We start from the raw sequence: 19,726 nt of genomic DNA on the forward strand, positions 1-19,726 counted from the left end.
TCACACTTTACATGGTTGGATCTTTAAAAAGTTCTAAATAGAACTTCAATATGCAACCAGAAGAAATGGGAGTGTTTTATTTATTTCTCGTGTCTGCCCCTACATTGTGTACAAATCCTGTTGAGAACCCTGCTATCATGGGACACCCTCTTGGAGGGTGGAGGCCCATATTCACTTTTTTGGGGCAGGTAACAGGGTTTCAGCTATTTGGCCATAAAATAACCTTTCCTTTCCTCATGTGTGCAGTGGAGGAGATATGCTCAAAAGAGCCAGACTGGGCCGAGTTCTTGTGCAAACACCGAATTGTGTTCCATCAGTTTAGAGTTGACTTTAGTGTAAGAAAAACAAAATAACTTTCAGCGTGAACTCTTGTGAGGATAGATATTTACAGCTATCTCTGTCGTCAGCGTATGGAAGCGGCTTCTGGTGCGCACAGGCCTGTATGGAGTCGAGGGGGGGCTGAGGGCTTGGCGGTGGGAGTATTGTGTTTGATGTAGGTCCAGGTGAAACGGGACAGACTTCAGTGGATTCGGGGAGCGGGGGCTGAGTGCATGTGCAGCTGGGGTCTGGAAACGGGACAGAAATCACATGTGTTTTTTAGAGATGCGTCTAGACCGGTGTCAGACTGGAGTGTGGAGGAGGGGGGGGGGGGGGGGGCTGTATGTGGGTCACAGGAGAAACCCGTTTGTTTTGCTGAGTACGACTGAAATCAAGACATGGATGTAGGCGCACACTCAATCAGAGAGATCAGCTTTATCCAAATCCACTTCCAACAGTTGGTGGTCAGTGTTGAGATTTTCTAGCTAGTTTTCTCCTTTAACATCTTGGTTTTAATGTCAGACCAAACAGGGTCGACCCGTCATTCTGACAACCCTCCATTGTGACATCCGACACTTTTTGATACCTCTATTCCAACAATTGTTTTGAGCGAAGCCTGTTAGGTTAGGGCTAAGGTAAGGTTCGGGTCAGTTTGTAAACTCCACTGTCCTTTAAGGGGCTAGATGCAAGTTTGCCATTTTATACTCACTACTGCCACCTCAGGTCGTACATGTAACTGCAGCTTCTATATTAAGCTCGTGCATGACGGCACTTCGGACCCGAATTAACACCTTTTTGAGTGACAGTGCAGGATTTAGAGTTGTGGTGAACAGGTCTGAGCTCATTCTACACCTTAGGACATTGTTGAAACATGAAGGGGGAGTAAAATGCTTAATTTTAACATTTTTAAACTCCGTATAGTCCCTTTAAGGTTAGGGCTAAGGTAAGGTTAGGGTTAGTTTGTAAGCTCTTCTATCCTTAAGGTTAGGGCTAAGGTAAGGTTAGGGTTAGTTTGTAAACTCTACTATCCTTAAAGTTAGGGCTATGGTAAGGTTAGGGTTAGTTTGTAAGCTCTACTATCCTTAAGGTTTGGGCTAAGGTAAGATTTTAGGGTCAGTCTGTAAACTCTACTATCCTTAAGGTTCGGGCTAAGGTAAGATTCGGGTTAGTTTGTAAACACTACAATCCTTAAGGTTAGGGCTAAGGTAAGATTTGGGTTAGTTTGTAAACTCTACTATCCTTAAGGTTAGGGCTAAGGTAAGATTTGGGTTAGTTTGTAAACTCTACTATCCTTAAGGTTAGGGCTAAGGTAAGGTTAGGGTTAGTTTGTAAACTCTACTATCCTTAAGGTTAGGGCTAAGGTAAGGTTAGGGTTAGTTTGGAAACTCTACTATCCTTAAGGTTCGGGCTAAGGTAAGGTTAGGGTTAGTTTGGAGACTCTACTATGGGTTAGTTTGTAAACTCTACTATCCTTAAGGTTCGGGCTAAGGTAAGGTTAGGGTTAGTTTGGAGACTCTACTATGGGTTAGTTTGTAAACTCTACTATCCTTAAGGTTCGGGCTAAGGTAAGGTTAGGGTTAGTTTGGAGACTCTACTATGGGTTAGTTTGTAAACTCTACTATCCTTAAGGTTCGGGCTAAGGTAAGATTCGGGTTAGTTTGTAAACTCTACTATCCTTAAGGTTAGGGCTAAGGTAAGGTTAGGGTAAGTTTGTAAACTCTACTATCCTTAAGGTTAGGGCTAAGGTAAGGTTAGGGTAAGTTTGTCCATGTATTTTTAATAATTATCTTGTGTGTCGGAATGGCAGGACGTTGCACAAAAGATAAAAGTGCCACCACAAAAGTCGGAGTGAAATGCTCCCACTCTGACAATTAGACCTCAATGTCGGAGTGGGGGGGGGGTGTCAAAATTGTGGGGTGTAACCAGATCAAACTCTCCCTTTTCCAAGACATTTTGTCGTTTCAGTGGGAGGAAATAGTGCGTAAACGCTTTGGAGTTTCTCACGTTTCTGCCTAAGTTGGTCACTAAATGTGGTCTGATCTTCATCAAAAATCATAAGAATGAGTAAACAGTGTCTGCTTAAACTAATACCACCCAAACATTTACATCTGATTATGTTTTTATTATAATTATTTATTTATAATGTTTGGATGGCATTAGTTCAGGCAGACACTGTTCATTCATTCTTATGTTTTAGTGAAAATCAGACCACATTTAGTGACCAATTTAGGCAGAAATGTGAGAAATTCCAAAGCCTTCACACGCTTTTTCCTCCCTCTGTATTTGTCACCCCAAAATCACTTCAACATCGCAACGCTCCCTCGTCTTTCCCACGCTTATTCCTTCACAAATACTGACGAGTTTGGTATCCAAATATGGTCATTTCCTTTTCTCGGAGACAGCAGTGGCTAAAGACAGGAGAAACATACGCAGGGCGCACGTTCGGACGCTAATACACTTTTGACGCATTTTCTCCAAATGAGGTTTTCGTTCCATTCTCACAACAGCATCACCACTTCACACTTTACAGTCTTGGATTTGACAATATGTTGACGTTTTTTCAGCGGGATTTTTTAAACGTCTAATTCCCAGCCTGATCTATTGACCGTTGAGACAAGATCCAAAATCCCGTCTGAAAAAAACTGAAACAAAACACCTTTGTCGCTAATATCTCAACACAATAAAACCATACATTTAAACCTGGCTCTATCCATTATTTAGATTTCGTCCGAAGTCTCCAAAACGACAAAAAAAACATGCACATTTGTGTCTCTTCCTGACATTTTCCCACATGTCAGTGGCTCAACTCTTCTCATATGACCTTTTTGCTAAAGTTTCTGGCAAAGGCAACCCCCCCCCCCCCCCTCCCCTCGTCTGCGCTGGCCAAGGCACCCCGGTCCAGTATAAACAGGTCCAATGTGTGGCCTAGTGACAGTTGGATACATCTGATGGATTGCAAATACTACTGCCCCGAACTTTCCAAATACAGAACGCTGACCTTCTGTCCTCTGTGTGTGTGTGTGTGTGTGCGCGTGTGTGTGTGTGTGTGTGTGCGCAGGTGCCGTACGTGTTCGGAGTGCCCATGGTCGGCCCCACGGACCTCTTCAACTGCAACTTCTCCAAAAACGACGTGATGCTGAGCGCCGTCGTCATGACCTACTGGACCAACTTCGCCAAGACCGGGTGAGCTGCTTGATCGGGCAAAATGAGGGGGGGAAAAAGTGTTAAATGTCTTAATAGTTGATTTAATTGTGGAGGTGGAACTGCAATTTCCTACTTGCTTACTTCCTGCTGCCTTAAAGACCTCTGGCAAACTGCTCCTCCTTCAGGCCTGCTCTACAGCTCCAGCTACTCCTCTGATATAAAGCCACTCACTTGCCTGGGAGAACCGCTAGCATAACAGCACATGGGCAGATTTTCAGCCAATCAGAGGCGCGCAACTAAGGGTAGCTTAACTTGTGAAATGTCCGAACGAGGCAGCATTAAGAGGATTTATTAATCACGGCCCAGGGCACCAAATCAGCTCGGGCCGGCCCTTGGGTTTCCAGCGATGATTATACACAGTCTGGGGGTCATTTACACATTTCTGTTTCAACATGTACAAACACGGTAGAGTGTACTAAAGTGGAGCAAAAAGCAAGTGCAGTGGATATTTGCGTTTCTAGAATACAGCAAAGGTTGCAGAGCAAACTTAGCGCATGGATATTTTGCCACAGTGTGCAAAATTAGAGGCGGGGAAAATGCAAATGATGGCGTTTAGCGATGGCTGTCGTATTTATCGTGACTGTGTGAAGTGAAACTTCGCAAGAAGTTAGTAGGAGAAGCAGTTGTTAAAGGGATATTTCAGGATTTTTGACATAGGGCCTCATTTCCTAGTTAGAGTGTTGCTGATTTCTGGAGATATTTTTTTGTAATTCATGCAGTTCTTATGTTTGAAGAGTTTTGTGGCACTAGGCTAATGCAAGGCTAGCGCATTTCTACGATATCAGCTAGCCTGCATTAAAAACAGTCTGACCCGCTCCACAGTGCACCTGAGGCAAATCACTTACAACACCAGACTAACCATATAAATGTCTGTGTCGATAGAATTATTTTAACCATTTTGCATTTAAAATACCTTTTATTTGAGCAGCATCAGCTTCCTGGTTGTATAAGATACGCAGTGGCGGAGTGATCTGCTAGAAAATAGTCCCCCAAAATGCGATCATTCATGTGATGCAAGGTCAGTTATATTCCAAAAAATATTATATGGACACAGACATTTATATGGTTAGTCTGGTGTTATAAGTGATTTGCCTCAGGTGCACTGTGGAGCGGGTCAGACTATTTTTAATGCAGGCTAGCTGATACCATAGAAATACACTAGCCTTGCACTAGCCTAGTTCCACGAAATAGATATAAAATAAAATAAAAAATCCTGAAATATCCCTTTAAACCTTCTCGCAGAACAATATAATGTTAGTTTGTGAATATAGTTTGTGAACCAATGTGGTGTTCTAAACATCTACAAATGTTTGTATCAGGCTCATTTACAAAGATAAAATAATAATTGGTTTGTTTTAATGGTGTGCGGGATTATAAAGAGAGTACGCGTTACCTGCGACCTTGTTTCCCTTGGCTTAACTGCGGTTCAATTCCTGCTGGATCGATATTCTCTGCTTTTGAAGAGTCCATGATAAAAACCTCATAGACGAACATTCCTGCTAGTTTCTATCCCAGATGTGAGCGTGGCCTGAGCGCTCCGTACTGCAGCAGGTGACGTGCTCCTCGGACCGGCGCGTGGAGACGTCTGGATGAGCGTGTTGAGGGCTTGGAGTTGTTTTTGTTTTCCCCCCTGTGCCAACACGTGCACGTACACGATTAAAGGGACTATACGGAGTTTAAACATGTTCAAACTAAGTATTTTCCTCCCCCTACATGTTCCAGCCATGTCCTAATGTGTAGAATGAGCCCAGACTTATCCACCACAACTGCCTCTAAAATCCTGAACTGTCACTCAAAAAGGTGTTAGTTCGGGTCCGAAGCGCCGTCATGCAGCTGCAGTTACGCATAAGACCTGAGGTGGCAGTAGTGAGTATAAAATGACTAACTTGCATCTAGCCCCTTTAAGTAGTTGAAGACAACAGACAAAACAGTCACAGGCAGTATCTCTTGGCTCTTTCTTTAAAGCCAAGAGTTTTTATTTGCTATAGCCTAATAATAATTAGTTTGTTTTCTTTTTAATGATAATTATTGATTGTGGACATCTGTCATTTATCCGTCATAACTTGTAAATGTTTCCTCAAAGGCTCAGTCAGGAATAGGAGCCGCTGCAGTTTTGCACAGACTGAGCTTGCGCAGTTAAGTCATTTGCATATTATATTTGTGGCACTAATAACACACACAGTTTCTCATAGTAAATCAGGAGCGACACGCCCACTCGCTGATGTTAAGTACTACTCGCAATTTAGCTCCAGGCTCAGTAAATGACCTCCAATGTGTGTTAGCCAACTGTCATACCACACCTCCTGATGTTCTAGCTTCCTTTATTTACTATTATTTGTACTTACGTTCCACCTCAGCCCGTTACAAAATAAACTCCCGACTCTGTTCCAACTCGGCCCCATTTGGTCCCAAAAACGATATGGGTTTTTCTAAGGCCGATTGTTGGGGATATTTATTGGGCCGAGGCCGATATGCACGGCCGATATTTTTTTTACCGATTTTTTCCAAATGTCTGGTGTACGATGCTTGTAAACTGTGTCAGTGCTGAACTGTGACAGTGAGGGGCGCTTTATTAGGGGCTTTTTTTTATTAAAAACACTTTGTTTAGTATGCACACATATCCTAGCTTTTAGGTTACATGAATATAAACACCTCACATACAGAAATCTGATCATTACAAAGTTATTTCATAAACTAAAATACAAACACGCATTATTTTATTACTGTACGTGACCTAACCATAGTTTCTGTCCCAGCTAGGGCTGTCACGGTATGAAAATTTTACCTCACGGTTATTATGACCAAAATTATCACGGTTTTCGGTATTATCGCGGTATTTTTTTTAATGTGTGTCAATATGTTCAGAAAGCATTGATAGTCCTACACAAACTGAAATAGTTTCAAAAAAAGTTGAACAGTGCTTATTACATTTGTAAAAAATACAGACAAAGCCTTATCAAAAGTGCAACTTTTCACATCAAAGTAAAGGAACTATAACGATCTGTTGTTGATCGTTTCGAGGGTATTACATGTAATATTTATAGTGCCAGAAACTAAGAAGAAGAATATTTTTGAACAAGATAAACCGTCTATATCAGGAAAATTGTTCTCAGTTTGTGTCATTCCAGTGAGCTTTCGCTTTGCAGATTTGGGAAATTGCCATCAGACAGTGATCATTGTTAAATTCATAAAACTGCGGCGAGAGTGAATCTGGGAGCCCCGTAATACATTGTGCCATTGTGCGGAGGTATCCGGACACGGCTTATGCTGGCAGCGGCGCTGCAGCCGCACTATGGGGCGACTCGTTACATTCTCCCTCAACCCAAAGTCCCACATCAGCATTTCAGCTAAAACGCTAACGGTAGCTTACTGCTATAGACTTGTGGGAGACGGTCACGCAGGAGAGTCAGAGGTTTGAAGTATTGCTGCCTCTTTAGAGACACTTTCTCTGCAAACAGGAAAACTGTCTCTATCAACTGTCTGGCTTTATTAAAATACCCAAAATGTGCCCAGACTTCAGGCTTGGTCTCTGAGGCTGATAGATCCTGCGCGCTGTCGTCTCGGACATGATTCCAGCTTTGATAAAGTTTAGTTTTGGTTGTAGCTACAGAGGCGCCTGCGCGGCAACTTCAGCAGATGAGACGGTGGCTCATGAGGCTCACTTTGCCTAAACCGCAGGCGCGATAATCCACCGCGGTAAAATATTATTCGAAAAACAAGACTGTAATTATACATACATACATTATACATCCCTAGTCCCAGCCTTGATCAGTTGCTGTAAGCATTAGCATGCTTCCGCTAGAATTAGCTTACTGTTGCTAATGGCGTCATATGTGCTTCAAAATGACCAACAGCATGTCCTTATTGACTGAGGTTTAGTTGGTGAAATATGACAATCGACCTCTACCAGAGAATGTGTTTTTGGAGGTCTGATGACATCAGGCCCTCATCCTTTGTCACATAGATGTGGGCTTTTCTGCTTCTGCTAAAGCTCTTTATTGATAAAGCAGCAAAAGTAGCATTGACTATGTGACGTCTTGCTGGCATGTATTATTCACCTTTAAGTTTTTCAGCTTGAGGCGTACATAACCCGGAATGTTCTAGCGTGTGCCTTTAAGTGACATCCTGCTGGTGCGATATGTGAGAGCATTACAAGGAAAAGCCTCTGTAAGCTTTCTGTACGTGCCCGTACCCTCTCTTGTTTCTAAAAGTAGCGAGCCCCAGGGCGGTAAATGCAGGAGAAAGCGATATGGCGTCCTCCAGGGAGAGGCTCGTGTAGCGGTGCGAGGGATAACAGGGTCAGCGCGCACAGCGGGAGTTTGGGGAGTTTTCACATCTTCAGAAGCGCACTGAAAGGCTGGTTCAGCGCCGGGTTTACCTGGTTCACTGGGCAAAAGCGAGACGCCGCTGCAGAGAAGAGAGAAACAAAGTCAGTTTTAATGGAACAAAGTGCGGGCTTGTATTGATTGATACCAGAATGTTACGGGTGCAACTCGGGGTGAGCGCGTTTTTAAAAGATACCGTGGAGACGCTCGGAGATGGAGTTCTGTGAGGTTTACAGGTTATTGCTTGTAAAGTGCAGGCCGTTTTGTTTTGCTATGGTGCGCAACACTGACTGTCCATCTCAAAACCCACTGGTGCCACAAGTCACTTTCTATTCATTATTTTGAGTCAGAAAACGTAAATGTCAATACAGAGGTCGGAGTCTAGAAGCTGTTTTATAAGCCATGAATGTGTCCACGTGTTCAGTTGTATTAAATGAGATCTCGGACGATAGCGAGACATTTTGCGCTCAGTAGGAGTGCACTTTGTGATCTTGCCACTCCAGACTAAGCACATTTAAGTGGGTGGAGACACACAGCTTCCTCCAACCAGATCGCCCCCTGCTGCCGGAGAGGGGTTGTGGGGGAGTGGGGGGTGAACATGTGCAATTGTTTTGCTTCGCGTTGACGCTAAGCGCGGGCCGATCTGCTTCACAGCAGACACTGTAGCTCTTTTTCTCTCCAGACGAGAGCCTAAGGCTTAAGAAAGAACACAAGGCAGCGCAATGTAAACGAGGAAATGGAAGTCAGCGGTGTTCAGATCAGTGCAGTCACCTCCTCTTGTGACGCTCCCTCACAAGTGGCGAAGGCGAATGGCACTTATAGCTCCGCCACTCAGAAAATTATTCGCCAAGAGGCTGCACCCCTCCGTGCGCCAATGTCTCTCCCAAACCAAACGCCGACAAAAAACTATGGCATTCGCCATGAATGAAAACATATGATGGTAAATAATAAATAAAAATATTGTATTGCAATACATTTAGCTGCTATACCAAGTATTGATACTATATCAAGTATTGCAATACTTTCAATACTTGTTGTTGGAGGCATCATCACAAACTCCTTTGTTTTCCAGTAACAGCACTGTGCTACATTTGATGTAAATGCACTTTTCAATGTTAACACTTTAATAAATGTCAAATGGCATTTGGTTCATAAACTTTGGGCACATAACTTTTCTTTTTACACATTTTGAGGTTAACACATTGAGTGCTGCGCTGTTTTCATGATATCTGTAGCACCACAGCGTATTCTATGTTATAGCTATGGACACATGTTGTGGCTCATTTGAAAGACGAGACTCTAAGCTCTCCGTAGGTGAAAACAGTTTCATTCTACATGCCTCGGTTCCTGAGAAATCTAAGCTAAACAGAGGCTAATTTTGATCAAAATCACAGATTTTTTTCTAGAAACGGAGATAATGTGTAAACACTCTCCTTTCTGATTAACTCCTCTCTCCTCTCTGGACAGACACTAACATTATGTGAAGAGGCAAATGCCTAAATATCTCTGTTTCAAGTAAATTTTCAACGACAACATTGTTGACACATTTTAAAACACCACTTGTTATCGATCGCTTTTTATCTCGTGTGCATTTAAACAGCCTGCTTCTCAGATTGAAGACTTTAACAGGATGTTTCTCAGCTGACCTTGAACCGATTTTGACCATTTAAAAACTCAGAGAAATGTTAAAATCTCAGCTGTTTCGATCTTTGGGAAGCCGCTCTGCTTTGTCAGATACACTCCGGTGAGTGAGACAGAAGTGTCGGGTTTACAGATGAAATGTCCAGATCGTGACTTTTGTTCAGTTTTTGGCACTCAGTGTGTTAACACATGAATTACTTACTGTATCGCAAAACACATTAGATCACGTATCGTCCCAGCCCTAATAAATAAAGCACTGCCTTGTTTCTGACCAAACTCTGACCTGAGGAGAGTTTAGTATTGATGGTGTTGTTTCTGAGACAGAGTTACTGGAGCTTCTAGCCTCTCAATGCACATCACATTACACAACAGAACCATTCAGCCTTATTGTGTGCTAACCATGGTAGTTGGGGCAGCAGTGTCTTATATCCTGGGACTGTGCCAGGTTTGACACAAACTGCCCAATAAGTCCTTGTTTATGAAGCGTGCATCGGTAAAATGCTGAGCACAAATAAGAGCATTTTGGTCTAAAGGACGGTCACCACCTTGTGCCGTCGCCTGGAAACTTGAAAATGGAGCTTCTCCTTGACATCCAAAGAAACATTTTCCTCGTAGAGACATTTGAATAATCCAGAAATGGAAATCAGATATTAAACGTAAAACTGCCGTGGAAAAATGTTAGCAGGGTGTATTCTAGCAGCTCTTTGTGTGTTATTTACCTGAGGAACATTTACATTACAAAATACAATGAAAATATCTCTCAATGGGAAAGAGACAGCATTATGAACATCATGAAGTAAACATGTAAAGCAGGTCTGTGCTCTTCCTGGGTACACAGGGTGGGGGCATTAGATTGGTGCAAACTGACATTTCCAGAGCACAGAACACACAACAGCAGGTTTCCTCAGACATGCGTGAATTGTCAATAAAAACAAGTCCTAACTACAGGAAAACCACCATAACCAGCTTAAAAACTCACAAAGACATTTAGCATAATATTTTCCCTTTAACAGTAGAATTCTCAAAGAGTTACAACACGTGGCTCCACATAGCCGAGCTTGAAATGAGCAGAATCAAGCATTACAAAAGCTCAATTGTCCAGCCAGACATGACGACTAAGCACTGGACAATGCCATCATTACTTTTTATTGTAAAGCCTATATATCTTGTCTCCCCCACTACAAAGAACCTCCGGCTAGCTTCTATTGCGCTTTCATTCCTGCACAGATGTCTTTCTTTCTCTCCTGGAAAGATAATCGTCCTCCCACCCACGTAACGTATCCACAATGCCGACCTGCGGCGCTCCTAATCCCATTTCCACGTGTAAAAGGAAGGTCGGGAACGCTCGGTTCACAGAATGGGGAGCGTCTCGGATTCAGATGTAAATGCGAGACACTGCAGGCAAAACCCAGATGTTTTCAATGAGCCAGTGAGCTCTTTGAACATGACACGCTGTGACCTGGAAATGTTCTGAGAAGGTGTTTTATTATTGCACCTAATTCTATCTTCGGTTGTTATGTAATTCCAAAAGCCTGACTCCCAACAGTGATAACTACTTTATTTGAAGAATAACCTACTACATACTGTATATACTATATATATTTAACGTAGACACATCATTGAGGCTGAAAAATGTCTTTTGGAAACCTTATCAATATAGTTTTTTGTAATTTGAAGTAATGTCTTTGTAAATAAAGGACTATAAGGAGGTGAAGACTGGGCTAGTACAGATGTTAATCTGGTACAAAATGTACAATAATCATTGTTTTAACATTGTTTTTAGTGGTAGGGGAAACCTAGACACGGGGACAACATGCAAGCTCCACACAGAAAGGCCCCGTCCGAGGGTAAGATCTGGATAAGATTCTAGCTGTGAAGCACTAGTGCTAACTGCTGTGCCACCGCTCCGCCCACTTTTTACCAAATAAAGATACAGACATGGCGAGAAACATATTTGGAAATTTGTACATAAATAGCACAGAATGTTACTATAATGCTAGCGATAGCGGCATGCTACATGCTAGGTTTTTTTTTATTTTTTTTTATTTTTGCAGTATTGTATACATACATTTTATTTTCCTTCTTTTTATAGTGAAAAAAAGCAACATAGGCAGGGGTATACAAGACAAAACAAAATATAGAACCGAAACAAGAAACAGCAAAACAGTTATGCAACACTTTTTTTTTTTAATACACATCATGACCAGCCGTACTATTTACTTATTGTTAAACTTTTCGCACACATTTTTAGTTTTGATTGCCTTCAAATGTTCATGCTACATGCTAGTGGCTAGCTTCACGGGGCAGTTTTTCACTGTAACTGGACAATCTGCTTGAAAACCTGTGCTAAATACTTCAATCAGCCAGAAAACATGTTAAAAATAATGAAAAAATAGTGATTCCCACAGTATGACTCATTCTGAATCTACACAATAGTTTTAGCTAACAGCATGTGAGCAACAATGATAACATTCTGATGAACACACACACACTGCTGTAGATTACTGATATAAATATTAGATATTTGTTGCAAGTTTTCTGGAGATATAGATATTTCAAGATATTTCATAAAAATAAAAAATGACAATGGCGTTGTACAGGGTAAGTTATGTCTTTTTTATACTGACATGAAAACTAAGATGTTAAAGGAGGGCCTAAACATCTCAACAGTGACCACTGCGTGAAAAAGCAATGTTTTCACCTGCCGTGTCTCGCCTTAGCAAATGCAAACATCCAATGCCTTCTTCCTTCTAGTTTCACATTGCTATCTCTAAATGTAATATTTTTTTCCTGTTCACCTGCAGTGTCTGGCCTTAACCGCCGACAGCTCACTCAGGTTTTATAGGAGGATGGCTGTTCCAAGCTGTGCACGCCGGGCCAAGTCCAAGTGTCAGGCTGAAATATAGGCCCTGCACCGGTGCGAAGTGACTTTATAGGACGCCGTGAAAGTTCTGATAAATAGGCGAGGATATAGTTTGAGGACAAAGAGCAGATGGATGTAAAAGGGAGCACAGAAGATTTGTACTTCTCAGCAAAAAAAGGTTCCGGGTTTGAGTCCCTAGGCCGTATGGAGGCCGTCTTCCTGGGTCTCCTCAGTTTCCCTCAATCAATGTATAACGTAAGCAAAAGTAAATTGACTACAGTACTGTGTGGTTTTTGAGTATCTGTACTGTACTTTAACATCACTACATTTCTATAAAGGCCCCAAACTAAGAAGTCGCCCTTCGGGGTCAATACACCACATTCCAAATTATTATGCAAATTATATTTTTTCTAAGATTTTCAAAATTAGCACCTCAAATGAGAGTCAGCATCATTTTCAAGCCTTTAACTATTCGAGGATAATATGAACGTGACTGAAAAACCTCCTAGCGATAACAGTATTTTATTTAAAAAGTTGTAATTAACTGAAAATGGTCATTTGTTGAATTTGTTGAATTACATTTCACAAAAACTTACATTTTAACATATAGGACCATTATTGGATAGCAGCTTTAAAATTAAATTAAACTTGTGAGTTTTTGGAGAGTTTCTGTTTGGATTTCTTAGCAGGATGTTAGAATAGCCTCCCAGAGCTGCTGTTTGGATGAAAACTGCCACATGTTTTTTTGTTGAGGCTCTAAAGGTTCTCAATAGGGTTGAGGTCAGGGTAGGAGGGGGTCCACATCATGAGTTTCTCTCCTTTTATGCCCATAGCAGCCAGTGACGCAGAGGTATTCATGCATGTACGTTGTCATGCATGAAGATGATCTTGTCTCTCTATCTCTTCTTTTTGTAGCATAGAAGAAAGTTGTCAGTCAGAAACTATTTCAAAGGTCATATTCACACCTTCAGGGAGGCTAAAAGGGCCTAAAGGGGCCGACCAGCTCTCTCCCCATGATTCTGGCCCAAAACATGACTCTGGCCCCTCCTCACTGATGTCACAGCCTTGTTGGGACATTGTGTCCATTCACCAACCATCCACTACTCCATTGATTTGACCATCCAGGGTTACACGGCCTCATCAATGAACAAAACTGTTTGAAAATGAGTCCTCATGTATTTCTGAGCCACTGCAGCCGTTTCTGTTCATCAGCTTCAATGAACAGTTTAGGGGAGGCCCGGATAGAAGGTTGATGCACAACTGCAGCCTCTGGAGGGTCCTACACCTTGATGTTCGGGAGACTCCGGAGGCACCAGCAGCTTCAAATACCTGTCTGCTGCTTTGTAGCAGCTGTTCTCTTAATCTGATATATTTGTCTGGCAGAAACCGTCCATATTGTGCGTTTATCTGCACAAACTCGTGTGTGCTCTGACTCAGCCACAAATCTCTTAACAGTATGATGATCACACTTGATCTTTTGTGAAATGTTGAAGGTTTTCATACCTACACAAAGGCATTTCACACTTCATTTCATCAGCAGAGAGATCCCTTTTCTTTCCCTTATTGCTTGAAAATTATGGTCTGCTTAATAATGTGGAACGTCCTTTTTCATTGAAAAACTTTTTTCTTTTTTTTACCTTTATGACACTAAAATACAATTTGTATAATAATTTGGAACGTAGTGTATGTGACGAACCTTTGACTAACGCTATTAACAGATGAAACAACAACAAAATAATCTTAGTGACATTTCAACCTCCCGAACAGTCCAAACTTGTTAAAACGTCTCGTCCCAGGTCACGACGTTGGGATTTCCGACCGGGCAGCTCTCGATCCTCCTCACAGTCTGACGCGTTTGTTCCTCTTTTAGAAAAGTGAAGTCTCCTTGAGCGCAGCCAAGGTAATGTCCCGCCTGCAGAACAAACAGCCGGCCCTGCCTGATTAATACTGGTACTTATGGCACTCAGCGCACTGGGGCCTGGAATCCTTGAAATCGATGTGCTCCCGTCAAGGCTTAAAATATGATGGATTTTTTAGCATACGGCGCTCCGAGAGGCAACTTTTGGACCCTTAGATGTCAGACTACAAAGATAAGGATTGGTGAGGAAGTTGTTGTGCCCTTGGTCAAGACGGGTACAAGAGGAGACAGCTGTACGTTGCTCCCAAGTCAAGAAGCATGGGGGAAAAAAAACGTCTTTTCGTCACAACTCACACACTTTGCATGGAAATCTGATATCTTATTACCAAGCTGCTGCCACGGTCTAGATACGTTTCATTTCATCCACAGCACGAAGCACGTACAAAGTGTGGCCCAAAGCAAACACCAGGGGAGAATACTGAGGCTTAGCAACCCGGTTAGCGTTATCTAGCCGGTAGCTGTCCCTCAGTAGCACACGCCGGTCTGTCAGCATAAACACGAGCCAATTCCAGATCCAGCATGAAAGCCCGTCATAAGTCAATCTGTAGGGACTTGTTGGTCGACACAAACCTTTGGGACCTGGTGCCAGCGGTTTAGCAAATAAGTTGGGAGCATGTCGAGGCTATTTCTGGCTTATTTCTTGTTAAAAATCACTATTTCGAGGGATATAATCTCCAATGCGAGACTCTCTCAAGGAGAAAGGGGCAGTATATCTAAAATCAAGTTATAAAAACATTGGAATCTCAAGCCACAGACCTTGGGCATTTTTTTTCATTATTCATTTACTCGGTGATGGCCACAGCTGCCCGAGAGTAGACTGACAAAAGCGAGGCTACCAGTCTTCCCCATTGGCCTCTCCGACCACCACCAACCACTCACTCACACACTACATTCATCCTGGCCTATTGTACATGTTTTTAGTGGTAGGGGAAACCGGAGGAATCCTACACAGACATGGGGAGAACATGCAAACTCCATACAGGTGGGGATTGAACCCAAAACCTTGTAGCTGTGAAGCACGAGCGCAAACCGCTGAGTCACTGAGCTATCGTCTGAGTAGTTCTTGTGTAAAAGTAGGCAAGGCAAATGTATTTATACCGCGCATTTCGTACACAAGGCAACTCAATGCGCCTAGTAGCTTGCAGGGTAAACAAAGTTGGAGACCCCTGCTCTACGACGAGCCAATCAGGACGCAGAACACAATGCGCGCAATGCATGCAAAATTGTACTAAAATTAAATCCGCGAAACAGCCAGGCCTCGAAAGGTGAACCGTGTTATAGCGAGGAGCCACTGTACACGACTGTGCACCTGTCACGTGTTCCTGCACGTGTGGGCGCCGCCATAAGCCAATGCATCAATGGGAATATATTTTGAGTTCATAAAGCAAAGTATGAAACCCACCGTGACATTGAGAGAAGATGAAAACTCCACACAGAAAGGCCCACATGTATGGAGGACCGTGGCTGCCAAAACAATAAATATATATATATATCTGTAAATAAATATATAAATAAATAAAATAAAGATCAAATTTGCAGAAGAAATGCATGCATTTATTATAAGTGCATTTATTTATATATGTATTTATTTCTGTATTTATTTATAGTTATATTTTTATTTATTTATTTCTGTATGAATATATAAATAAATAAATTCAATAAATAAATAAATGCACTTATTATAATAAATGCATGCATTTCTTTGCAAATTTGATCTTTATTATTTTTTTTTTCATTTTATTTATATATGTATTTATTTCTGTATTTATTAATATATTTGTATTTATTTGTTTATTTCTGTATACATATATAATAAATAAATATATAAATAAATAAATGCACTTATTATAATAAATGCATGCATTTCTTTACTCATTTGATCTTTATTTTATTTATTTATTTATTTATATATGTATTTATTTCTGTATTTATTAATATATTTGTATTTATTTATTTCTGTATAAATATATAATAAATAAATATATAAATACATAAATGCACTTATTATAATAAATGCATGCATTTCCTTGCACATTTGATTTTTGTTTTGTGTATTTATTTATAGATATATTTATTGTTTTGGCAGCCACGGTCCTCCATACTCATGGGCCCGGAATGAAAGAGCAGTTCCATTTCCGTGCGCGCTCCAAATAATGATAACTCCCCGAACGAGCAAACCACTATTTCAACGATCAACTCAAATCAAAATAGTTGTTGGCGTCGTCCTGCAGCGTCAGATGAGGCTCCGCAAACCGAAAAAAACACTTTGATGTCTTCCTCATGTCTCGATTTTCTCGGCGTTAACGAGGCGGCCGTAACTGAATTAAACTAAATTTGGGAACAAACAGATCGGGCGCGCGCTCACAGAGTGTTTGGGGGGGGGGAAGGACTGTTTGGGTGGATGCCTGCTTTGCATAAAAAACATCAGTGGATTTGGAGGCGCAGCGGCGGAACTCTGCGCACTTCACTCAGCCCCATCCCTGCTCAGAACTGTCACAATTAATCTTCAGTACAGTCATGTGCCAGCGGTGGAATCTGCGTTCCGAGATCCAATTTACGGAGTTGAAAGCGAGCGCCGGCCGCCCGTAGCCGAGGAAGCGCGCGGGCTCGGGACGGTGAGTTTCCTGACGAGGGGCGGCTCTTATCTCCGCGTCCGACATTAAGGCGCGCAGGTTTGGGGGAAAGTGGGAGTAATTGCAGTATTTTTTGACAGATTGTGATTACACTTGTTAATCTTTTTTTTTTTTTTTTAAGCTAATGTTCCCGTTAGGCGTTCCAGGAGCTTTAACGTTGGAGACGAGGCTTTTCAGAACGTCTGTACGGGGATAAGAGGAGGAGGATACTCAAAATAGCATCACAATGTGAGCGTGGAGCAGGGGTCTGATTTGATAATAAATTGTCAGTTAATGGTCCCGAATATTATTTATTTACCGTTATATGGGTACAATACTTTTTTCTTTTTTTTTCCAAATTATTTTTTATTGAGCTTTTCACAAAAAAACATGTAAAGAGCTGCCAAAATACAGTACAATGTTACGTTTTATATGGGGACAATACTTTTGTAGTCTTTATCAAATCAAATAATAATTCAAACACTTACTGGAGTCAATGATTAAATTCTTTTCAAAGAGACATAATATTATTCTGGCACTTTGTGATAATCTATTACACACATACAACATTGTTTAACACTTTAAACATGGCAAGAGGCAACAATGACCAAAGACTACTTAAAGGAACAGGCCACCGTTTTTCCATACTGAGATATGTTCTTACCTGAGCTTAGACGAGTTGATCCGTACCTGTCTGGTCTTTGTGTGTGCCCGTGGAAGAGCGTGGTAGCTTCCAACTTCACTCCCATGTGGAGCTATAGGAATATGCTGGGAGAGGCCAAATGCTGACAACATCTTTGGTCTTTTTGCGTGACTGAGGGCACACAGTTCTTCCATACTGTGATATGTTCTTACCTGAGCTTAGACGAGTTGATACGTACCTGTCTGGTCTTTGTGCATCCCCGTGGAAGAGCCTGGTAGCTTCCAAATCCCCCCCCCGTTTGGAGCCATAGAAATACATTGGGAAAGGCAAAAATGCTGACATCTATGGTCGTTTTGCATGGCTGAGCGCACGCACAAAGACTAGACAGGTACGCATCAACTTGTCTAAGCTCAGGCAAGAACATATCTCAGTGTGGAAAAGCGGGGGCCTGTTCCTTTAAAAGTAGAGACAAGTCATCCACTTCTGATGCAAAGCCCAAAGCGAAATGGACTCAGCCCTGTCCCTAAGGAACATTACTCACCAAAACCAAGGCGGAAATGTCTCACAAACCAAACCAGCTAACTCTGAGTTTAGTATCGATGGTGTAGTTTCTGAGACAGGTAACGTTAGTGTCACAGTCAGGTTTAGTTGTGTTAGACTATGGTGACGTGGTCAGAGTGGTTGAGCTCTGGACACTGCTTATCATGGAGCCCTGAGGTTCATCACTGGCCCCGGAGCGCTCACGCACCATTGTGAGCTGGACACTGGTGTTGGCTGGACATCTCTGGCCACCCGAAGGCTTAGGCACTTGCACTTAATCATCTATAAATGCATTCTTGGTCAGCTCCCTTCGTATCTGCAGAGGTGCACCGTGCAAAGGGCTGCTGCAGCTTATAATCTTCGCTCACAAGATGCTCGTTTATTATTAGTACCAAGGGTCAGCTCCGAGTTTGGAAAGAAGGCCCTTTCAGTTTTCTGCTCCTGCATGGAACACACAGCAGAATGTTTTGACGTTGAAGGAACTGAGTCTTTTGAGAGAATTTTGATGATTAATGATTCGGAAAATTCAGTGTGTAACTGCTTTTAATTGATTTTGACTCTGTTTTTGGATATTGACTGTATTGAAAATGTGTTTCTGCTGGATAGGATCATTAACTTGTATTATGAATGTGATACGTGTGTTTATATTCTGATTATCTGTGCTGCCATGTTTGGCCAATACACTCTTGAAAACGAGATCTCGATAAAAATAAAATATGATGACCCCTCCTGGAGCCGCCACCTTAACGTGGTGGAGGGGTATGAGCACCTGTATGGTCCTCGAGCTCTGTTGTCGGGGGCTTCGTGCCCCTGGTAGGGTCTCTCAGGGCAAACAGGTCCTGGATGACGGGTCAGACAAAGCAAGGTTCAGAAGCCCCTTATGAGAGACCAACAGGCCCGGTTTGAACCATGAGGCCGTCCTTCTGTGGACCCACCACCTGCAGGAGGAGCCATAAGGGTGTGGTGTAATGTGCCGACAACGAACAAGTGGAAGAAAATGGATGGATGGATAAAATATGATGAGAAGTAGTTACTGGAGCATTACAAATATGGAGCCATTTGGCTGTTGCTTTACTCACCATCGTAGGCTGTCTTATATCTCGGGAGTGCATCAGATTTGACAAACTGTGTATTTTTCCGCTGTCCAGTAAGTCCTTGTTTTCGAAGCGTTCGTCGGTGAAAAGCTGAGCACAAAATAAGAGCATTTTGGTCCAAAGGACGGCCCAACAAAGTCCAACTGATCTCGCCTTGTGCCATTGTTTTTGGAGACTTGAAACTGGGGGTTCTCCTTGACATCCAAAGAAACATTTTCCTTGTGTAGTCATTTTAATAATCCAGGAATGAGAATGATTTTGCACAACTGGAAAAAAAGTTTGTATGGGAGTATGGGAGAAAGATACACACTATAAAATCTACAACATTTATGAAAACATAACCTACCTAACAGCAGGACTGTGCTCTTCCTGGGTAGGCAGGCGGGGGGCGGGGATATGTCGAGATAGGTGCACAGAGATTTCCGGAGACAGAACACACAAAGATGGAGAAGGATTCCTCGGACATGCTTGAATCGATTGGAAAACCCCTCCCAAGTCCTAACTACACCGGAGGGGCATCTGACATGAAAGCATTCCACAACGTTCACTGCTCCTACAAAGCAGCGTG

At 42.2% G+C, this 19,726-nt stretch overlaps 1 protein-coding gene across 2 annotated transcripts in view; it reads left to right on the top strand.

Annotated features, from left to right (window-relative positions):
- LOC306967729 (neuroligin-4, X-linked-like) overlaps positions 1-19,726 on the top strand; it is a 166,004-nt gene that overhangs the window by 97,527 nt on the left and 48,751 nt on the right. For both annotated transcript variants that reach the window (XM_079562882.1, XM_079562881.1), the window contains exon 8: positions 3,377-3,501. In XM_079562882.1, coding sequence (XP_079419008.1) covers positions 3,377-3,501 — 125 coding nt within the window. The remainder of the gene's footprint in view (positions 1-3,376; positions 3,502-19,726) is intronic.

This window comes from Gobius niger (assembly GCF_951799975.1).
Source record: "Gobius niger genome assembly, chromosome: 9".
Taxonomy (NCBI): domain Eukaryota; kingdom Metazoa; phylum Chordata; class Actinopteri; order Gobiiformes; family Gobiidae; genus Gobius; species Gobius niger.